Source organism: Arachis hypogaea, chromosome 20 (genome assembly GCF_003086295.3).
Source record: "Arachis hypogaea cultivar Tifrunner chromosome 20, arahy.Tifrunner.gnm2.J5K5, whole genome shotgun sequence".
Lineage (NCBI taxonomy): Eukaryota > Viridiplantae > Streptophyta > Magnoliopsida > Fabales > Fabaceae > Arachis > Arachis hypogaea.
The window spans coordinates 47,026,794-47,048,377 of record NC_092055.1 but is presented as its reverse complement, the minus strand read 5'-3'; the positions used below and the strand labels follow the sequence as shown (position 1 = coordinate 47,048,377).

General features: G+C 31.9%; 2 protein-coding genes and 1 long non-coding RNA gene across 18 annotated transcripts; 1 reads left to right on the top strand and 2 right to left on the bottom strand.

Annotated features, from left to right (window-relative positions):
- Nucleotides 1-209: 209 nt before the first annotated feature.
- Nucleotides 210-3,456, bottom strand: LOC112782833 (la-related protein 6C). The gene is made up of 10 exons (XM_025825456.3): nucleotides 2,866-3,456; nucleotides 2,380-2,461; nucleotides 2,189-2,283; nucleotides 2,006-2,077; nucleotides 1,829-1,908; nucleotides 1,659-1,737; nucleotides 1,514-1,561; nucleotides 1,357-1,425; nucleotides 1,126-1,254; nucleotides 210-821 (listed from the first exon to the last, which is right to left on the bottom strand). The coding sequence occupies exons 1-10, from the start codon at nucleotides 3,217-3,219 to the stop codon at nucleotides 570-572; spliced, it is 1,260 nt and encodes a 419-aa protein (XP_025681241.1). The 5' UTR covers nucleotides 3,220-3,456; the 3' UTR covers nucleotides 210-569.
- A 753-nt stretch (nucleotides 3,457-4,209) lies between these two features.
- LOC112782831 (uncharacterized) lies at nucleotides 4,210-8,008 on the bottom strand. 16 transcript variants are annotated; one of them, XM_072229288.1, is made up of 9 exons: nucleotides 7,376-7,966; nucleotides 7,088-7,213; nucleotides 6,924-6,982; nucleotides 6,537-6,605; nucleotides 6,227-6,409; nucleotides 5,972-6,093; nucleotides 5,690-5,807; nucleotides 4,659-4,710; nucleotides 4,210-4,551 (listed from the first exon to the last, which is right to left on the bottom strand). In XM_072229288.1, the coding sequence occupies exons 6-8, from the start codon at nucleotides 6,085-6,087 to the stop codon at nucleotides 4,702-4,704; spliced, it is 243 nt and encodes an 80-aa protein (XP_072085389.1). In that variant the 5' UTR covers nucleotides 6,088-6,093; nucleotides 6,227-6,409; nucleotides 6,537-6,605; nucleotides 6,924-6,982; nucleotides 7,088-7,213; nucleotides 7,376-7,966; the 3' UTR covers nucleotides 4,210-4,551; nucleotides 4,659-4,701. The 16 variants fall into 15 exon arrangements, 9 of the variants coding, with proteins under 9 accessions (XP_072085383.1, XP_072085386.1, XP_072085387.1 ...); XR_011878248.1 differs by having other exon boundaries at nucleotides 5,690-5,821; nucleotides 6,227-6,413; nucleotides 6,687-6,982; nucleotides 7,376-7,981; XR_011878244.1 differs by having other exon boundaries at nucleotides 5,690-5,821; nucleotides 6,227-6,413.
- Nucleotides 8,009-11,104: 3,096 nt separating this feature from the next.
- LOC140182818 (uncharacterized) lies at nucleotides 11,105-13,521 on the top strand. Its single transcript, XR_011878962.1, has 2 exons — nucleotides 11,105-11,338; nucleotides 12,090-13,521. It is a non-coding gene; the product is annotated as an uncharacterized lncRNA (long non-coding RNA).
- The last annotated feature ends 8,063 nt before the right edge of the window (nucleotides 13,522-21,584 follow it).

Sequence of the window (21,584 nt, the reverse complement as noted above, 5' to 3'; positions counted from 1 at the left end):
ATGCTCCATTAACTCAAGAGAGATATTATTGACAGTTGGGTTAACCAATTTTACGTTTCACCAAGTTAAATATGATGAAGGTTTTTTTTTTTACTAAAAGTCTCGTGGTCTTTTAAAAAAATGATTAAAGGCCGGGATAACTATTCACCCATATCACATTAAAATTTAAAAATGATCAAATTAGTGTATTATGTGCCAAGAGTTGGGTGTTCAAGGGGGAAAAAAAAGTTAACTATGATTTATATGAATTAGGGGAATCTTGACAAAGAGAGTTCTTGTTCTATTCCATTCATAGTGATTCTAGTTAAAGTGAATGCTTCTAAGACAAGCAAATTATCAAAATTTGAGATAACTGTGGCCGCTTGTCTTCAGTATCTGCCACACCATAAAACACTATACATCTTGAATTATTACCAAAACTCGTAAAGATCGGAACCATCTTCCCATGCCACACATAAATCAATTTGCTGAGGTTGAAGACTGCGGTGGTGAGAACTGAAATACAAAAGTTGTTCCTTAAAACTTCACTAGGAAAGCATACGGTAAAAAAACTTGCAAAAAAACACTCATCACTCTTGAGGCGAAGAGGCTAGAGCGGGAGAGTTGATCGGCTTGCCCCGCCCCATGGTGAAACCTCTTGTCCCATCTGGCATTCGCGGGCCCTTGGTGTTGGATTTAGTAGATGCTTCGCAAAGGACAACGCTGCTCGGTTGAGAAGGTGGCGCAAGTAGGCCACGACCAGCGTGAATTTGAGTGCGTCCTCTTCCCTTTCCACGGCCTCTAGCCCATCCTTTCTTCGATCCTACTGAATTTTCGTCAACCTGCAGATTTATTGATCTCATTTCGGAACTTGTCACATTGATTGAAAAGAAACTAACATACATACAATTCCGAAAAGAAAGTGTTTGGAAATCTACAAATTGTTGAAATGTAGAATGCATGAAAAAACAGAAGTCTGTATATCCTTGAAAACAGGCTCAACATTCGAACCAGGTTCCATGCATGCATATAGAATGGTAAAGTACCTGAATTTATCTTGTACGAGATTAGAAAGAATACATGACATAAAGAAAGAAATAACACGTTTTCATCTGATGACACTGGTTATGCATGAATGATACTTACATTAGTGTCAGCAGTTAATTCAGTGTTGTTTGAATGAGACGAATCCTCAGCAGAATCAGAATTTAGCATGTCATCGTCATCCAAATAGCCATCGAAATCCGACTTTCTGCTCTTCAGGACAGATTTGGGCTGCGAAGTTGAAATTAAAAACTCGTATTGCAGACACATATGAAATTCAAGAGATACAATAGACATACGATCATGGGATATTCATTTCAGCCATGAACTTACCGAACATCTAAACAGCACCCTTACTCGCATACCTTTCCGCCAGTTCCTTTCATCGTTTAACTTCTCAACCTAAAGTAAAGACAGGTCTTCTCTGTTACAGATGAATAACAGAATCCTGAGTAACTTACCAATAGATATTACTGAAGAATTTACTCACAGCTTTCTCAGCTACATCCGGTGTCTCATACTCCACAAGTGCATGAAGCTTGAGTGGAAAAAGCCACAAAAAGGAAAGAAAACCCCTAAGTATCATTTAACCACTCAGAAAAACATATTAACATGTTATGGAAATGTCTGTGTACCTTGTTACTGATGAAAAAATCACCCTTTGGACGTGAAGAATTGGATTCTGGGGGATGGCATATTCTAATTGTTTTCACACTGTTCACATATCAACCATCAATCACAATGTTAAACTGAAAAAGTATATATTACATATAATTAAGCAAAGGATGGACAAAAATAAATTCACCTTCCAACTACAGAGAATATTTTCTGAATATTTTGATGGGAATGATCATCCGGTAAATTCTCTGCCACAACAGTACGAGACTGCAAGATAAAGAAAAGCACTTTAAATTTAGATTATGCTACAAAATTTGTAGTTTTGAGATTATCCATGTGAACAACGGAAATCTCAGTTCTTTACCTGCAATTCCTCTTTATCCTTTTCGGTGAAAGGGTTTTTACGTTTAACCTTCTTGCCATCAGGACTCAAAACCTTCAAATTTTGCATTATTTAAGGGTATATCAGTCCATAGGAGGAAGACCAAGATAATAATGTTTCTTTTAGGATATCATACAGCACAAATACTTCATCAGAAATACTTACAACTTTCGAAGATGAACGGAGAGCCTGGGTGATTAGATGAGTGTTATTAGTTAGGGATTTGATCTTTTTGGTTGAAGCAATTAGGCTTATTGGAACTGTCAGAGAACCAAAATCCATGACTGAGATTATTCCAATCTTGAAACCATTAAAAGGAACCAAATTTGTGACTAACAGCATTTTACAATCCTTACCATAACCTTCAGGATCTTTATTCACCTGTTTCTGAAAAGATTCATTTGCCAGTAAGCTCATATCACTAAACTGGTACTCCACCTATCACATCAATTTACGATCTTTAGATTTGATAGGCAATGCAAGTTCCCTTATTACAACAAACAACATTAGTTAACTCCAAATAAATAAATAAATAAATAAAAGTATTATCTATGTCAAATAATTTAACCCCCCAAAAAAGAGAAATCCATTTATCACATATGCATGCACATTGAGGTGGGAGTCAGAATCGAACCGAACCAAACCAAACCATGACACTTGGCAATGGATGAACGTGTTCAAGTAATAACAATTACACCCTGAACAACAGCTATAATTATTTTATTCTAATGGCAAAAGTTCAATGAAACAACATCCAATCAAAGATCATCAATTTCAATAGCTCAAGAATGCAAAACAAAATTGAATTTCGATAAGGAAAGATGAATGAAATTAGAATGCACCTGCTTGATGATCTTTTGCTGGAGATCAGGGGTGAGGACATTCTTGTTGGAGCAATTAGGGATTGGAGCAGCGGCGATGGCGGAGGTGGCAGCGGCAGGGATCAAACATGCGGCAGGATCATGATCTCCAACGTAGAACCAATCCGAATCAGAAGATCCACCAAGAATCTGAAAGCAGGGATAGAAATAACCGGAAATCGGAACCTGCGTATGCGATCTTGGAACAAATTCAGGTGCTTGCGCATTGAACTTGAAACCCGATTGCGCACTCTCTTGTGCAGCAGCAGCACCCCCGCTACCACCTTTTTCTGGATCCTCAGGGATCATCTTCTCTTCGGCTTGTACCTGCGCCATTCTTATCTTCTTCTTCTTCTTCTTCTCCCTGTAATTCGATTTGTGTGCGTTAGAATTGGTGAATTGGGGAAATTGGGAATTAGGGTTGTGGTGGTGTAACGAAGAGAGAGTGTGTGTGTGGGTGTGTGGGTTAATAGGTGCTATTGTTTCGGTTATTGAATCCACGTTTCGCGCCAAAAGAAGGGCAAAACAAAATAGTTAGTTATAGTTTTCTTAAACACATGCTTCTTTTCTTTTGACTAAATCTAATGCTTACTTTGCTATTTATTCCCCTCAAACCATGCTCATTCCTCAAACCATTTTCCGTACATCCATCATTTTTCTTTTTTTCCAACAAATTCCTTTTAAGTTAATATATAATTAGGTATTCATCACGTGGATAAGTATGATTCTTTTTAAAAGAATAATTGTAGATATTAATTACTTTAATTCGTTAAGTGACGAAAATTTTGTTTTTGGTAAACAACAAAGGAAAGAAAAACAAAAAGAAGCACTAATTCTTTCTAAATGACAGCATCAATACAATCAATTTGACAAAGATCATCGTCTGGAGCCAACCATTCACCATAATTCGAATTTATTTAGGCACTTTATTTTACAAGCAGGTCATCTACACAATTTATCTCTCTGTATATCGATTAAATCAGACTCTCTATAATTAGTGATGTTTTGTATTAAAAGACCTCATGATTATATAGATAATAATGGGTAAAAATAAATCATTTGTACAAATATTCAATAATTTATTATTACATTAATTAACAAAAATGTAAATAAAGTGTACAGGAAGTAAACTTAAAACAAGAGAGACGGGAAAAAGAGGGCGGGGGAGGAGTTGACTTATCGTTACGCTTTTTTTGCCACGCTTTTAAAGCATTATAATAGCAAGAGATACTGCCATACTTTTAAAGCGTGGCTTTATCCTTATCAAATTAAAAAAAATCTTGTATATCCTTACCAAATTAAATGAACAGAACAGAGTAAAACCTGTTTGCAACCACCAAGAACAATAGATATGTAATAAACAAAGTCAAGCAGCAGGTCAAACAGTTTTACATCATTTAGAAATATCTGTAATCACATTGGGGATACAAAATTACAAACTAGTGTTATTACAATCTTCAAATGATCAAAATAATCCATTAGGAAAAACAGTATGATAAAACAAGATATAAAAGAGCATGATGAAGCCGACTATGAGACGACCTTGAGCAATAATCCATTTTTTGCACAGTATTGGATAGTAAAATTTTCAGAATCCCTCAATAATTTATTTAGATTCAGAGCTCTAAGTCCTTGCAATTCCTTCCCTGCCGCTATCAAGCCTGTTGCCTGTTCAATTCAATAAATAAAAGGTTATGCTCAAGCCACCCAAAAAAGGTATCCAGGGACAATAGAATCTCAAGGATCCAAGTTACAAAGCAAAAGGAAATGCTTGCCTGTGCAGCACTGCTTGATGGTTCTCCCACACTGGCACTGCAATTACATGGCCTATATAACAGCAATAATTCATCAATTTCCATGACTCAAGGAATGAAGATTAGCAGCAAGAGAGTACATTACATGGCAAGACAACCTTGGTACTGAAGCAACAACCAAAGTTCATATAAAGCAAAGAAAAGAAAAGAAATGAAATGAAATGAAAAACCTGCTGAAAACAGTATCAAACAAGGATAACCACTCTAGCCTAATTTTTTGTAATCTGCCAAATTCAGTTTATCAAACAAATCAGATACCTTAACATATTTTCATAGGAATGAAATCTTAATAATATATTGTTAGGGACTTGGGTATTATGGGTGCTCAAAGTCCCACATCGAGTAGTATGGGATGCTTGATGTTGTATATAAGGAGAGTGGTTCTTCCCCCTTAACAGCTAGCTTTTAAGGTGTGGTTTCCCACTTTCCTTAGATACCTAACATATATTCTCCAAATATTTCACAGCCATCATTGCCTTTTTAATTAGCTTTTGATATATATATATATATTAGTAATAGACAATAAAACTATTATCAAAATAATTAACTACTACTATCCCATGTTGAAGGTTCCTCAATAATAATGTAAAGTCAATAAAAAAAATTAACGCTAGCTCAATATCCCTCTTCTAATGCTAAATATCTAGTTCTAATTATTATTGCCGAAACATTGAGACAAAGAATGAAGGGAGCCAGGGAATAAACCTAGCTAGAAAAAGAACTTATTGCATACTTTGTTTGTTAAATTATTTCAATTCGGAATCAGACATACAACGAATAGAGGATCCTAAGAAATTTCATTAGTCAAAAACTTTGTATGAAAAACAGAGAGAAGAAAATCCTCTACTTTCGTTCTAATCAAGATCAATGCAATAAAATCATGTATTCATGTCAATGGCATTAGATTTAAGTTTATTACCTTGTTGAGTTACTTGTATATATTCCTACATTAACAAGAAAAAGAATCAAATTATTTCTATCAACAAACAAACCTGTGTCTCAGCTGAATTCAAACCAGAAGAAAATGGCTTCACATCATCATCTCTGAATCCTTTTAGACCAGCAACAATGTCATTCACGGCGACGGAATCATCCCAGGGTGCGAACTCTCTGATGAAAAGCAACTTCGATCAAAAAATGCTTTTTAAGTATTACTCATCATAACATTTAAACAAAAACTTGGACATTTTAACACAGACATCTTAGAGCTATTAAGTTCATCAATATTTAAATAGTTTGAAAGAAATAATAAATGGTAAATGTTGCACATATACCCTTTAGGATTTATCCCAGCAGCTGCAACATACAGATCAAGCTTCCCAATGGATTGCCATTTCCATGAACTCCAATCTCCAAGTCCCAAAATTCTGCTCCCATCAGTAACAACCATATCAACCTGAAAAGAACATAAAAAGAGATGTCTCATTATTAAAATGTTGAAATGCATCATTGTTCATCACTATTGTGCGTATAAAGTTGAGCTTCAATTAGAAAGAAATAATAAAACCATAGCAGATAAAAATATATACCTTATACACTTATCATGATGCAGTTTGTAGTGAGTTTTCCACAGGTTGGCCAATCAATTCTATGTAGTGAGTTTGTAGCATTGTACACTCCTGAATCCACAGCACTTTTCGCAGATAAAAACACATGGAACTTTCCATTTGGGCTGGTCGAAATTCCAAAATGATCGTCATAGTTTTGGGCACCTACCTTCTCAATAATTGATATAGTTTCATAAACTAGTAAAATTTGCTCCATTCACTTTGAATGTTGAGCCTTATTCAATTATCAAAAAAAAAAAAAAAAGAAAGAAGAAAAAACATAGATACATACCTGAATCTTGGAAAGAGGGCACAACTTATGATTCGAGTAAGCTTCAGTATATGCTATTCTTGAGTTGAGCTACATGAAAAGAAATACGTACTAGTATCTAAAAGGATTTAAAAGAGGGAGAATTTAGAAGATATTATTAAAGTGACTTACTTGATCTCTTTTTCATTGATGGGGTGCTCTAACTGCATACAATTAATAACACACCTTTTCTTGAATATATCCACCAATGTCTCTCAATACAACATTTCCTAAAGTAAGTATTTACTAATGGCCCTCCCAATCCACCAACCGAAGTAAGTATTTACTTCACATAAATGTTAATGTAGTAATAGGCATCTCAAACCAAAGTAGCAACAACGTCACATACATTTTTCATTTTAGCTTTACCTTTGGTTTCAAGTCTCTATGAATGATACCATGACTTTGTAATATTTTCATACCAGAACCTACAAAACACAGGACCAAACTCCTTAGTTGCAAACTTGCAAGGCTAAAAACATGCTCCAACACCAAAAGAATACTTCAATAAAGAATGCAGGAAAAAGAGTTACCAAGCTGCTGCATGAATCTTCGGGCAGTTTATTGTTGAACTCTCCCATGGGATCGGATATAAGAAGCAAGGTTCCCTCCAGCACAGAACTCCATCACCAAGTACGCACATCCATCATACATTCATACTAAAGTAGAAATCAGAAATAGCGAAAGTTTAAATAACAATAATAAAATGATCCTTCAATTATGCAACAAAAAATTGATTTTTTCGACATATTTCACTTTAATTTAAAAAATAAGAAAAAGGGAATTCAAATAAAAGGGGACTAAAATTAAAAAAGAAGAACCTGGAAGAAATCAAGGAGGCGAACGATGTTGGGGTGGTTGACGGAGGACAAGAAATTGAGCTCGCAGTGGATCGATGACTTAAGGCGGGGGATGAGTTTGGAGAGGAAGACCTGTTTCACTGCCACCTCTTCGTCGGTGCCTCTGTGCTCGCCCTCCACACCGCCGAGAACGACCCATTTCCGATCTTCCGCTTCAGAATGATGTCCTTTACTCTTCCATTCCTGTTGATAGTGATAGAACTGCTGCTGCTTCTTTGACGGAGAAGAGCGCCGCGGTAGGGACTCGCGACTTGGCGACGAGGAACGCGCCACCGCCGTGGATTGCATGAGAAGGATGGCAGGGCAGAAGAACAGCGTCGCAGATGGAGGAGGAGGAGGGACGCACTACGATCTACGACTCTACGGATGGAGGGAGGGAGGCGCTATGGAGGAGAACGGAGATTCTGAGAATAAGGGTGAGGGAGGGACTGAGGGAGGCGCTGCGTGAGTGAGTATCACTTAGGGTTTTAGGGGCTTTGTTATTACGTTATTAGGAGTGTCACGTTTTGACGAAAGAACGAAAGCTTTTTTTTTGTTGGGAAACTTTTGGCCATGCTTTTTAAGCGTGCCAAAAGAATTATAAGAAATGGCCACGATTTTAAAATGTCATTATAATGAAATTATGTCTCTATGCTTCAAAAGCGTGCCTGTTTTCTTTATGACTATATTTACAAAAAAAGTGGCTAAATTTTTAATCAATTGCCACTTTTATAAAAGTGTGGTTATTGACCTCTTTTACCACATTTTTGAACCGTAACAAAAAAAAATATAGTCAAATCTCTAATCAATCGCCACTCTCATAAAAGTGTGATCATTGATGTTTTTTATTGTAGTGATTGAAACTTGATATCATAAAAGATACTAAGATCTTTCATGATGAGCAGTGGCGGAGCTTAGTTTAGACAAGGGGGTCATGGCCTCCCAAACTTTTTATAAAAAATTTAGTAGTACTTTTTCAAAAGATAGAAAATAGTTCAATTGACTTAAATACTTTACTATGACTTAAAGTATCTAATAAGTTCAATAAACAACACTCTCTTTATCTTTAAGTTCAAATATAAAAAATTAGATATTTTTTATTTATTTAATTTAATATTATTTTATATTTTACTATTTATTTAATTTAATTTTTTATATGATAAAAAATAATAGAATATTCAATAAGTATTAATATTATTGTATTTGTATAAATTAATAAAAAAAATTCAATAAATATAATAAGTTTTGATCTTTGTCCTTCTAACTTCTTCTTTACATATTTTACAGGATATATATTTAAATTTTTATATAAAATAATAATGAAAAATCAAAGAATTGATACATTTTTTAAGAGGAAGGCTAATATTTAAGAAGAAGAACATATAACTTTTACAATATCAACACCTGTAGATAGTTTTTCTACATTAATGAATCACGAAGAAAGTGAGATATAACCTTCAAAAGTTCAAAAAGTTACATCTGATGACTTTAACTTTAACTTTTTGGAACGAGATCTTGAAAAAGGGCTTTAAATTTGGCAATATCACCCAAACCAGAGAGATAAGATTAAACGAGCTTATTTTAAATGGGTTCATATCAAAAATGATAATTATTTTCTATTTGTCCCCTCAAAATTTTGTTTCAAGTTTCGCCACTAATTATGAATGTTCCTAAAAATAAGGTGAAATGAGGAGTCGTATTTCATAATTAAAAGTATAAGTACAAGTTGTTATCTCGTATATACAATAATATATAGTACAAATTTATATATTCTGAATTGATAATATAACAAAGACTATACTAACTAAGTAGGTTAATAATTAAAATTCGTTTATGAAAGATTACTCATTTTTTAAATTAATTTTTAAAGATTAAATTAGTTATATTAATCCTAAAAGTTAAATTACAAGTTAAATTAGTCTTTTCGTAAGTTAAACGATGATGTATTATATTAACTGCTATTTGGTATGATGATGTAATAGATTAATATTACGTATCAAAAGATGATTGGTTGGTATTTCAAACAAATTGGCAACATATGGCATGCCATGTGTCATTTGGCACATTATAAATTTATTTAGAATTAAATTAGTCCCTAAAAATATACATGTAAATTATTTTTATTCCTAAAATTTTAAAAATTGATTAAATTAGTTTTTATATAAATTTCTCTTATTTTCATAATATTAAATTTTTAATAATTTTTAATGCTACTAATTTTAATATCTTTTTTAAATCTTAATAAACAAAAAAAAATCTTTTACATAAAATAATAAAAATAATTAAATTATTACAAAGTTATTTTTTTATTTGTATTTTAAAATTTTATATTTTAAAATTATATTTTTTGTAGTGAATTTTTTTTATTTAAATGATTTTATCAAACTATTATTAATTATATACTTAATTTTTTTTTTAATTTTACTAAATAAATATAGTAGTTATTTTAAAATTTAAATTTTTTAAGTTTTTAAAATTTATAATTTTGTTATTGTTTAATTTATGTGGTAAAACTCAATAATTAAAAAATCGATTTATGGGATCACTTGTTAAATCTTAATATCTTAATGTAGTTTTTGTAATATTATTATTACTTAGTTATTGCCATTTCTCTATGTTTTCTCAATTATCATATTTTTTTTTAAATTAATTTGTTAAAAAGAATTTTGAACTAAAACAAATATAGAAAGATAAAAATAGATAACTCATGATAGCTTGGACTAAATTTTTAGGTGAGATCCAAAAGATTAAAATTTTTAAAATATAATTAATAATAGTTTGATATTTATATAAAAGAATTTCACTACAAAAAAACTAGAATTTTAAAATGTAAAATCTAAAAATATAAATAAAAAAAATAAATTTGTAATAATTAAAATATAAAAAATTTAATATTATAAAAAAGACAAATTCAAAGGATTAATTTGAATTAATATTAAAATTTTAAAAATGAAAATAACTTATGAATGTATTTTTAGATACTAATTTAAGTCAAAATAAATTTATGACATGCCAGATAACACATGGCGCACATGCCATTAACTTGCTATCTCATCATATTACGTGACACTTAATATGATATGTCGTCATTTAACTAATGAAAGGACTAATTTAATTTATATTTTATATTTTAAAGATTAATATGACTAATTTAATATTTTAGGAATCAATTTAAAAAATTAGTAATTTTTTAAAAATAAATTTGACTATTAAACCCAACTAAACGAGTAGCTAAGACCAGAAAATACTCTAAATCTCCTTGTACTGACCCAATTCAACTCTTAGAACCTCTAATACTAACGAATACTCTAATTTATAACATTTTAAATTAGGTCCTTGCAATGCTTATTTTTATACAATTCCTACATAATACACATATTATAACGGTATCTAGAAAATTTTCTGTTTATACTACAATATCTAAACAAATTCAGTCATCACAAAAAAATCTTTGAGAAACAGTAACCCCAATCCCATATTATCACAAAATATATATATATAGGACGAATGCTGACAAACTACTCATGAGAGATCAAAAATAAATTTTATACTCATAAAAGTTTAACCCCGTTTATCAAAAGTATCCAGACATTAAGAACGCATTAGAGACGTTAAGTGAGGATATTGCATATTATTTCTGTTTTTATTATTTTTTAGTTATTTCTGATTTTTTCCAGTTAGATTAGAATAAGAAATTAGACTCTATTCGTGCCAAACATCTTTATCCTTTCCACTCCTCTTCTTCGATAAGAACTATGCCCTAAAAGAGCTAAGATCATTGTCTACTTTGGTTGCCGAAAAAAGATGTTGTAGAACGTCGACCAGCTTACGAAGCATGCATCTGCAGTCGTCATCACTGTCGCTGGCGATTCAGTGAGGTACAAACTGCGAACTGCTCTGTACTTTGTAAGAGAAAGAACAAGTTGTCTCTCTCTACATTTTGAGGTAAGCCATGTCTTCTTATAATGCTTCACGTTTGTCTCTTCTCGTCTTGCCTTAATTACTTTTATCTTCTTCTCCTTTGATTTCATATCAATTTTCATATTGGCCACCGTGGTACAATCTTCTTTTTCGGCCCTAATGTGATTTGGACACCATGAATAAACAACAACGTTCATTCTATACTTTCACAATCCTTTTCTCTATTTTTTTTTTAAGTATTTGGGGAGCCTTTATCTAATAGTCAGTTATTTGTTCTTGTTGCCCAATACATGTTTTTGTTATGCCCAAAAACCCACTAGAACCTTCATGGAAATTCAGAATCCTATGCGTTTGGTTTTGAGAACAATATAAGACACTCAAAACAAGATATAAAAGATAGAGATACAAAAATCAATAATTTTATATTTTATTTAGAGATAAAGTAAAATAAATTATAAAAGTTTAATATATTCTATTTTTTTCATTCAAAAGATTTAAAAAGAAAAATATAATAATAAAAAATATAATTATAAAAAATTAATAAACATAATATAAAAAATAAATTGTTTCTTTCGTTAGTGTTTCAGTGTCTTTTCTGTTAAGATAGACACAAAATACATTAATTTAATGTTTCTGGATATAATATCTTTATTCATGTTTTATCTGCTAAATATGATTTTGTTTCTGTATTCCTATTTCAATGTCTTACTTTTATAAACAAACGCAGTTTTTAGGATTCAATACTAAGTTGTTTTTTTTTTTTTTTTTTGTTAAGGAGGGACTCAATAGTCAATACTTAAAACAAGGTTCCATTCAGTCACCAAAAAAAGAAAAACAAGGTTCCATTCGTTTTGGGCCTCATTACTCGCCTTACCAGGCTGGTTCTTTCAGGTGATTAGGCTTTTTCTTCAGCCCAAAATGAGGGGTTTTTTCCAATATAAAAAATGACTATAAATGAGATTGGAGTATTAAAGATTCAAACGACCTTTTACCAAAAAAAAAAAAATAAAATAAATAAATAAAAAAGAATCAATGAAATTGGAGTATTAAGAATCACAGAAGTGGTAGTTGATTGAGTTATTTTAAAGAACAATAATATCTATGTCCAAAAAAAAAAAAATTATGGATAAGATAGTATAAAATTTTAGCTCTAGTCTAATTTTATCTACAAGTTTAAACTTTTTATTCGAGTTCTATTTATGTTCTAAATCTCTCGACCCAATCCGATCGAACCTAAAAAAATAAATTTATATTTAATCAAAATATTAGTAATTTAACATTTCATAATATCAAATATTACTTTATATATTATTAACAAATTAAATTACTAATTTAGTAGCACTAAATACTTATGCAAAAGACAAAAACTTAGAATTTGACTTATAAAAGAAATAAACTTAAAAAACTTTATTCATATGATGAATTTACCTGATTTAAACCACATTTATAATTAGATTACCAGACTTTTAATTATACTAAGTTTCAAAAGAAAGAACTAATAGGATGATCATCAATTTGTCATAGTTGAATTAAGTCCTATAGAAAGAATAAAGACCTTTTGACAAAGATTTTTCTATATCAGAGCTCAGTTTCAAAATCTCAATTTACGAGATATAAATACCAACTTAAATTATTTAATCATGAGTTATTTCATAAATCGATTGAAGGTTAAAAAATATTATACAACTCACCCATTTGAACAAATTAAGGTAATCCTGTACTCCTGTATATGTTCAAGTTCATTGTTCAGGAATATTCACTTGATCCTTATAGGCAAATTACGCCAGAAGCAAAATTTTGGACATAGATTTTTTGGAAGGCAAGCAAAACCAGAAAGATCTACTACTAGCTAAAAGTTAGGTCAGAATATTAATTAATTAATAAATTTTTGGAAGATTAATTGGATTGGTGGGTGGTGGTTGGACTTTTTGGCCAAACGCATCTTTATCTCAACGTGTCGAGTTTTGGTGGCATATCCTTGTTTTGTACAAAAATTCATTCACACACTTCAATTTTGGATAACTTAATCACTTGGCTTCTCTTTCAAAGAATCTTTCTCTCAACAATGGGACCTAAAACCATATCTTTTCATAAATATATGCCTATATTATTTATCTCCCATGTGATTCGTGACATGTATTTAATATATGATAATGTTCATTATTACTAACATATTTAAAAGAGAATATGTTCTAAGATTTTTTATATCTTGCCAGGTAATTTAAATTGTAGTGATTTGGTATCGATTAGCTTACTTGTTTGTTTAAATAAGTATAGGAAATTCGAATATCATTTTATGTAAGTAATAATTTATTGTCTGACAACAAATCTTAAATATAGCTCATATTCCTGACAGATTAGTGTTACTGACCTAAATGACAATTAGGTCCTTAAGATTTTTTGATTTCGAACTAATTAACCTTAAAAAAAAGTATCAATTAAATTTTTTAAATAATATACGATAAATACGTTATATCCTTTCGTTAATGAATATACGAAACAAAATGAAATTACAGATATATTTTGTTATCGATAATGACAATATCGTTTTAGATTATGAAATATTCTATATAATTTTTATCAACTATTCTTTATTTACTAGAAATCTTAATAGAACAAATAAAATTTCACTTTAAAAATTGTTATTTTTGTGATATTCTTCCATAAATAATTATGTTATTATAATAATAATATATATAAACACTATCATTAAGTTTTACTTAATAAATTAATAAAAAAATATTACATATTCATTATTTATTTTTGTAGAAAATTTAATTAATATTTTTTTAGTGACTAATTAATTCAAAGTCAAAATACTCAAAATTAAAAATCTAATTATTATTTTACTCTAAAAAAAAGTTGTAGTGCGTGGTTGGTTGGACCAGGCCGTGTTAGCTTATTTAGATCAATAACACAATTGGTGTTGAATCATTTTGATAAATATAACTTATGAATATTCTCATCTAAACTTATGAATATTTTTTATGGATAATTTAATATGGATGCTGTGAAATTACTTAAATTTTTGCTTATGAAAATAGTATTAGTAGTGATGATAATAATAATAATGAGAGAGATTCTATCATTAGCGCATTTCACCAAACGGACAATGCATATCATAATTATGGATATATATCACTGTGGGCTCCTTCATTATTTTGTCTGCAAGATTCTTCGCTATGATTTTGCTTCTGAAAATGACTGTTTTGTCAATGCATGATGAGCATTCAAAACCATGACAAACATTTGTAATAACTATAACGGTGTTTTATTTTTTATTTTTTATCTTTTTGAGTGAGATATTATTAAGGTTAGGTAAAAGGATAAACTATGGTTTGAAGTTGAAGCCTTTGACTAATTTCAGTAGGGAGTGTAATGATATACATTTTATGATTAAAAGATTGATAACTTTAACAATAATATAATATACAAAAGCGAGTGCAATGTACATTCCAGAAAATTAAAGGAAAAGTTTAGGGAATCATCAACTTTGTTAAATTCTGGCCAGCATGTAACTAGCAAAGAAAAGTGAGCTATTGGATGAAATCTCACATCAATCTCACACCATTAAAACCATCATTGATAGCTATTTAATAACTACAAATTACAAAAGTTGCTGGTCCTAACATTCCTCAAAATTAAAAGGTTATCCTTTAAATTATATCACCCCTCAAGATTTATCTTAAAATGTTTAATGGTCTAGTGCTTGTATACCAGTAATTTAAACAAAAAAAAAAGTAATAATAAGATAATTATGTTCGTTGACTAAGAAGGATATGTATACTATTACAATTCTTCATGGCTTGATTTTCTTTTTCTCTTAAAGACCTACAAGTAGTATATCCCAAATTATTTAAGAATTTATTTAATATTTTATTTTTGGATAACGTATTATTTTTATCCCAATATTTGGAATAACACTATAAAAAAATAGAATATTTATAATAAAAATATGGTGTCAAATTTAAAATTATTTTTTTAATAAAAATTAGTGATTGTTACAGAATAACAATGTTTTATAATAATATTTTATGATAATCTAATTTTTTGTTTTTAACAAATTATGTTGTCTTTTGTAATGAACCAGTGTTTTATAATAAAAGATGAAGTTGTTGCAAAAGTTCAAAATATTTTTTAATAAAATATCTATTTGTTTAAAAAATTTCAATTGTTTTATAACAAAAATTTAATTTATCAAAAAATTTAATATTCTTTGTAACAAGTTATTTGTTAATAGGATTAGTATTGAGCCTATAGGCCATAACCCAATTAGAAAATTATGCTATAAATAAGAGTATGATGTAATAATGTGAGAGAGGCATGATGTAGTTGGAAACACTACTTTCTCTCTTTGACCCTACTTTTAGGGATTTCAATCACATTCTCTCTGAATTTCTACTTAATTCTCTATCTCTTCATACAAATTCGTATCAAATGGTGCTTTCATTGAACATACACCATGCAAATTTTTCATGGTGATTCATCGAACTCGATTTTTGGAATCAGTTTCAAACGAGTTTACAACGCTTGAATTCAAATGATCAAAAATGGAATAAGATACATGAAGAAATTAAAGCAACTTGTGCCAGAATTTGTGCAACGTTGAACGATAATCAATAAATCTAGCAAAATTCTAGATTCAAGCCAAATCAAAATAAGATTTTCAACCAATCAACAATAATTCAACAAATCCAGAAGCAGGAAATTCAACACTTATAGTTTTACAATTTCAGAATTCAGAATCAGATTCTAAGGATGCAGCATTGGGGAATGCAGCAACCAATATTCCATAATTCAAACTAAATCAAGTTCACACAGAAGAAGAATCAACAACAATTACAAAATTACAAACATTACCACAATTTCAGCAACAATTTACAAGTTCATCCCAAAATTCACATATCAAAGATCCAGAATTTCAATATAAAAGCCAAAACTTAACTTCTCTTGTCCCAAAATTAAATGAAATCATGATTAAATGAGGGAGGGGCTCATGGAACCCTAACTTTATCCTATTCCAAAGTTTAATCCAACATATCTCTCAATCCAGAGCTCCGATCGTCGCACCATTTGCAGCCACGTGACCATCACGTCGAGCCCTTCGAACGAAGTGGTAAGGAATTAGTTATTTCTCACCTAGTCACTCCTCCCTTCAAATTCAAAATTTTAGTTAATGGGTATTGAGAATTTTGATATTTTGATGTATTAGGATTGAATTAACTTGAGAAAATTGATGGAATTTGTTTAAATGAGTAACGATAAAAAAACCTCTAACCCTTGTGAAATTATTAAAATAGCAAATTCTATGTTGATTTTGGTGATGTTTGTGTGGAATTATATCGAACTATATAAATTGGAACCAAATTAATGAAGTTGGAGACTTGAATGGAGTATTGGGAGTTGGAAGTCCATTTGGTAAAGGTTTGGAGCATGTGAATTGTGGATAATTGAGGTGTTTCGGGCTTAGGGAGGAATCAGCCAAAATATGGTTTTGGTTTCTCATAGATAATGTATAATGTAACGTAAAAACATAGGCTAGTTGATCATAAGATAGGTTGAATTATGTGAACTTATTAATGTTTAGTAACTTTGGTGGTAATGTTAAGTTTATTACGAGAATGTGTTGTTTAGTGATGATGATGATGATGATATAATAATATATGATAATATAGTTGTTATTTATTTGATTGAAGAAAATTGTGGAATGTATGTATGGAGTTTGTTGAATGATTGAAGAAAAATGGGAGGTTCGTATGAGGTGAGGTCGGTGGAAGGTATGTGTGTATCTTTTGGAGAGTTTTGATTACAAAACTTTGCTTTAAAATTGAGGATTTGGAAAGAGTAGAGGTTTTGTTGTTTTTGGTAAAACTTGATTTTTGACCAACTTCGGCGGGCAATAACTTGGTTTCCGGACCTTCAAATTTTTTCAAACTTATTTCAAATGAAAATTGGTCCGTGAAGTTTATGTCATTCGAAGAATAGACTAAAAATGATTTGTAACGAAAAATTTATGCACACTTGAAGTTTGGTGTGCAAAAATTGATTTCTGCAAACTTAGCAGCTTTTCTGAAAAATACAAGGCATGCATATGCGGACAGATGTATGCATATGTGAGAATTTCTTCTGTTTCAACATAATCACATACGCATAGGGTTGATGCATACGCGAATTTGTCAAATTTTTCTATCATGCGTACGCATAATGCATCCGTATGCAAGAATGCTCAGTTTTGAACTTACGCGTATGTGGAGGTGTGGGCATGTACGCGAGTCTCCCCTCTATTTGGAGAACCCGCGTATACGGGAGGTGCTTGCATACCCGAGTTTGGAAAGAATTACATCCATGCATACGCATGGGGTGGTATGCGTATGCTTGGGGTGGCATGCGTACGCATGACCATCTTGTTTTGGAAAAGTTGCATTTTTATGATCTAAACCTATTCTCTTGCCTCCAAATCTCTATAATTGCCTTCTAAGGTCCGATACTTAGTTTCTAATCACAGGGAGAGAGGTGAACCTTAAGACGAGAGTAACTTGGTAGTGAAGGAAGTTTACGAAATGATGATTTATGTTTGAAAAGTGCCGAATTACTGAATATGAATGGAATGAGAGCTATACTAATAATGATTGACCGGTATTGAATTATTGAGTTGTAAAATTGCTGCTGGTCTTATGAATTGTTGATCTTGATGTGTTAAAGATGAGTATATTGATTATGTGCAATCTGTTCTGTTTTGGATACATCATTTTCTCTCTGTTTGTAAACTGTGTTGGACACTATATCGCATGAGTGTGGCGGGCACTATATCCCAAGAGCTTGGGAGTACTTTACCCTGGGAAGTGTGTCAGGCACCATATCCCATGAGTGTGACGGGCACTATATCCCAAGAGTGTGGCGGGCACTATAGCCTAAGAGTGTGGAAACACTTCATCCCAGGAAATGCAGCGGGCACTATATCCCATGAGTGTGGCTGACACTATATCCCAAGAGTGTGACGGGCACTATATTTGAAGAGTGTGGATGCATGTCAGAGAGATGATATTCGGGTTGTCGCATTCTGGCAAAATAATCGACACGTGAGCTTACGGCCAGTAGAAAAGGCATTCATCATATGTATTTGTATGTTTTGTATGAGTGTGCATTTATTTTGGCTTGCCTAATTGCTTATATATGATTAATTGCTATCTGATATGTTTACAGTAACTATTATCTATACTTGTATTTTCCTTGATTGTATTGTATATCTTTGCAACTGAGAGATCCCTCATGCTGGTGGAGATGACGCTGAGAGTAGTTCTACCGGTGTTTCGAAGGGTTGGAGGAGACAGAAAGTGAAGTGTTGAGTTAAAGTTAGATTTATAACTTGAATACCTTAGATAATGTACCTAATTTCTAGTTTAGCATATTCTTTTAAGTTTATGTCAGAGTTCTAGGAATGCCTCTGGCTTTTCGAGGACCTTATATATTACCTATGTTAGCACCATTACTATGCTGAGAACCTTCGGTTCTCATTCCATACATATATTGTTGTTTTTCAAATGCAGGTCGAGAGACACCTCATTGAGCATCTGAAGTTTCCTGTGCAAGCGAAGTGTGGTCTTTGGGATGATGTATTTTGTATTTATGCTATGTATATATGTATATAGATTCTCCTCTATATATATTTTATGTTTGTCCCTCTTAGAGGTGACTTGGAGAAATAGGTTGTCAATTTTCTGTTTTGGGATATTATGGGTTATATGTATATATGTAAATATTCTCCGATCGGCCTTGGCTTCGCAGGTCAAGTCTGGAGCTCGATATTTTGTATCATTTGGTATTTTGCTCTCTATGCATATCAGCTTTACCTTTTTTTTATCTGCCTTTCCGTTTATGTGAGCGATGCACTTTTCTTTTTATAGTTTATTGTTTAAGATTTACTTCAAGGCTCCTAGTTACGCATTCTTTCAACTATATTTATGTATATATTTTATTTTAGAGGTCATAATATCTCACCACCTCTGTTTTATGACTTAAGCGTAAAACTCTATGTGATAGGGTGTTACATTATAGTATTAGAATAGTTCGTTCCTATAGAGCCTTAGGGACAAACTGACTATGCTTCTGGACATACTTTGGGTTATATTTAAATGCTACTTAGGATATCTGCCTGATATATGTAGCATACTTATTCGTGAGCATGAATTTGGGACTTTAAAGTACTAGGAGAGAAAATCCTGTGGTCGAATCGGCACAAGGACGTCAAGATGGAAACTTTGGTGCTAGTACAAGCAATGTAATTTGAGATTATTGGTCTATGACCCTTACTGACTTCCTTAAGAATGGCCTACCTCAGTTTAATGAAAATGTCAATACTTTGAAGGCTGATTGGTGGCTTCGAGATGTGGAGAAGTTTTACAAACTCAGCGTATTCCCAAAGTACATTTGTAGAGATAGTAACCCATATGTTAAAGGGAGATGCTCAGCATTGGTGGTAAGAGGTGTGTTATACCTCATAGGTAGAGTTAACTGATATTCCTTAGAATAAGTTCAAGACGGAATTTTACAAGAAATATTTTTCGCAAGCAATTTGCACCGCAAAGGAGTTAAAGTTAAGGTAGCTGAAGCAGGAGGATATGTTTGTTGCTGAGTATACCCGAGAATTTAACAACTTGTGCTATTTTGCAAAGACTTGCCAAGGAAATCCAGTTGATTACGAAGAATGGGCTTGTGCCCAATACGAGAGGGGACTCAGGAGGGAAATATTCAATTACGTATATCCACAAAGGATAAAAAGTTTTACTAAGTTGGTTAACAAGAGCCAATTTGCGGAAGATTGCTCTATAAAGTTGGCACTACTATTGGAAGGCCATGGTGAGACAGCTCCTGATGAGCTGCGTAGGTTTGCATTGGATTATACGATCGATGTGGGATACTGGGGCATATGTCTAGAGATTGTCCACGTGGGAGAGCCACAGATGCGGGTTGGTTGCAACAGGGTCGAGGTAAGTGTGATGTTGGACACGTAATTTAGATTTCTGTTTGAAGCTGGAACCCTGCATTCATCTATGTCGCATGACAGAGTGAGGGTTTAGGATTGGAAATGTCAGACGTAGTATCAAACTTGGAATCGAACTAGGAAATTGAGGCCAAGAGGAGTGCTTCCATCTTTTTTTTAGTAATCGATATTTTCGAGGGTAAAAATTTCTGTTAGGGGGTAGGATGTAAACTCCAAGTAATTAGAAAATAATTAACTAATAAATTAATTATTATTCAAAGAAACTAGAAAAATTAAATTTTATAGTTTAGAGAAGTAGATATAATTAAAATACGAATGTTAACACTAATTTTAAAGATTTTGGCCCAAAAACGGGCTAATGGGCCAAACCGGTTAGATTGGGGCCAAGGCCCATCATATAAAAGCCAAAACTTAGCTTCTCTTTCCCCAAAATTAAATGGAATCACGCTGAAATGAGGGAGGGTCTCATGAAACCCTAATTTCATCCACTTCCAAAGCTCAATCTAACATATCTCTCAATCCGAAGTTCCGATCGCAGCACCGTTTGTAGCCACACGACCACCTCGTCGAGCTCTTTGAAACCATCTGAACGAAGTGGTAAGAAATTAGTTATTTTTCACCCAGTCACTCCTTCCTTCAAATTCAAAATTTTAGTTAATGGGTGTTAAGAATTTTGATGTTTTGAGGTATTAGGATTGAATTAACTTGAAGAAATTGATGGGCTTTTTCTAAATAATCAATGGGTAACGGTAAGGAACCTCTAATTCTTGTGAAATTGTTGAAATAGAAAACCCCATATTGATTTTGGTGATGTTTGTGTGGAATTAGATTGAACTATGTAAATTGGAACCAAATTGATGAAGTTGGAGACTTGAATTGAGTATTGGAAGATGGAAGTCCATTTGGTGAAGGCTCAGAGCTTGTGAATTGTAGATAATTGAGATGTTCTAGGCTTAGAGAGGAATCGATCAAGGGATGATTTTGGTTTCTCGTAGATAATGTGTAATGTAACATGAAAACATAGTCTAGTTGACCATAGGATAGATTGAATTATGTGAATTTATTAATATTTAGTAACTTTTGTGGTAATATTGAGTTTATTATGAGAATGTATTTTTAGCGATGATGATGATGATGATGATATAACGATAAATGAAAACATAGTTATTATTTATTTGGTTGAAGAAAATTGTGGAACGTATGTATGGAATTTGTTGAATGATTGAAGAAAAATGGGATATTGGTATGAGGTGAGGTAGATGGAAGGTA

Excerpts from the sequence above, each read along its gene's own strand:
- LOC112782831 (XM_072229281.1), bottom strand. The coding sequence starts at position 6,087 with ATGGTTGTTACTGATGGGAGCAGAATTTTGGGACTTGGAGATTGGAGT. Across the intron at positions 5,808-5,971 it reads GCTGGGATAAATCCTAAAGG|AGAGTTCGCACCCTGGGATG; the intron begins GTATATGTGCAA and ends GCTTTTCATCAG.
- LOC112782833 (XM_025825456.3), bottom strand. The coding sequence starts at position 3,219 with ATGGCGCAGGTACAAGCCGAAGAGAAGATGATCCCTGAGGATCCAGAA. Across the intron at positions 1,426-1,513 it reads CGGATGTAGCTGAGAAAGCT|GTTGAGAAGTTAAACGATGA; the intron begins GTGAGTAAATTC and ends TCTTTACTTTAG. Across the intron at positions 822-1,125 it reads AATTAACTGCTGACACTAAT|GTTGACGAAAATTCAGTAGG; the intron begins GTAAGTATCATT and ends ATAAATCTGCAG.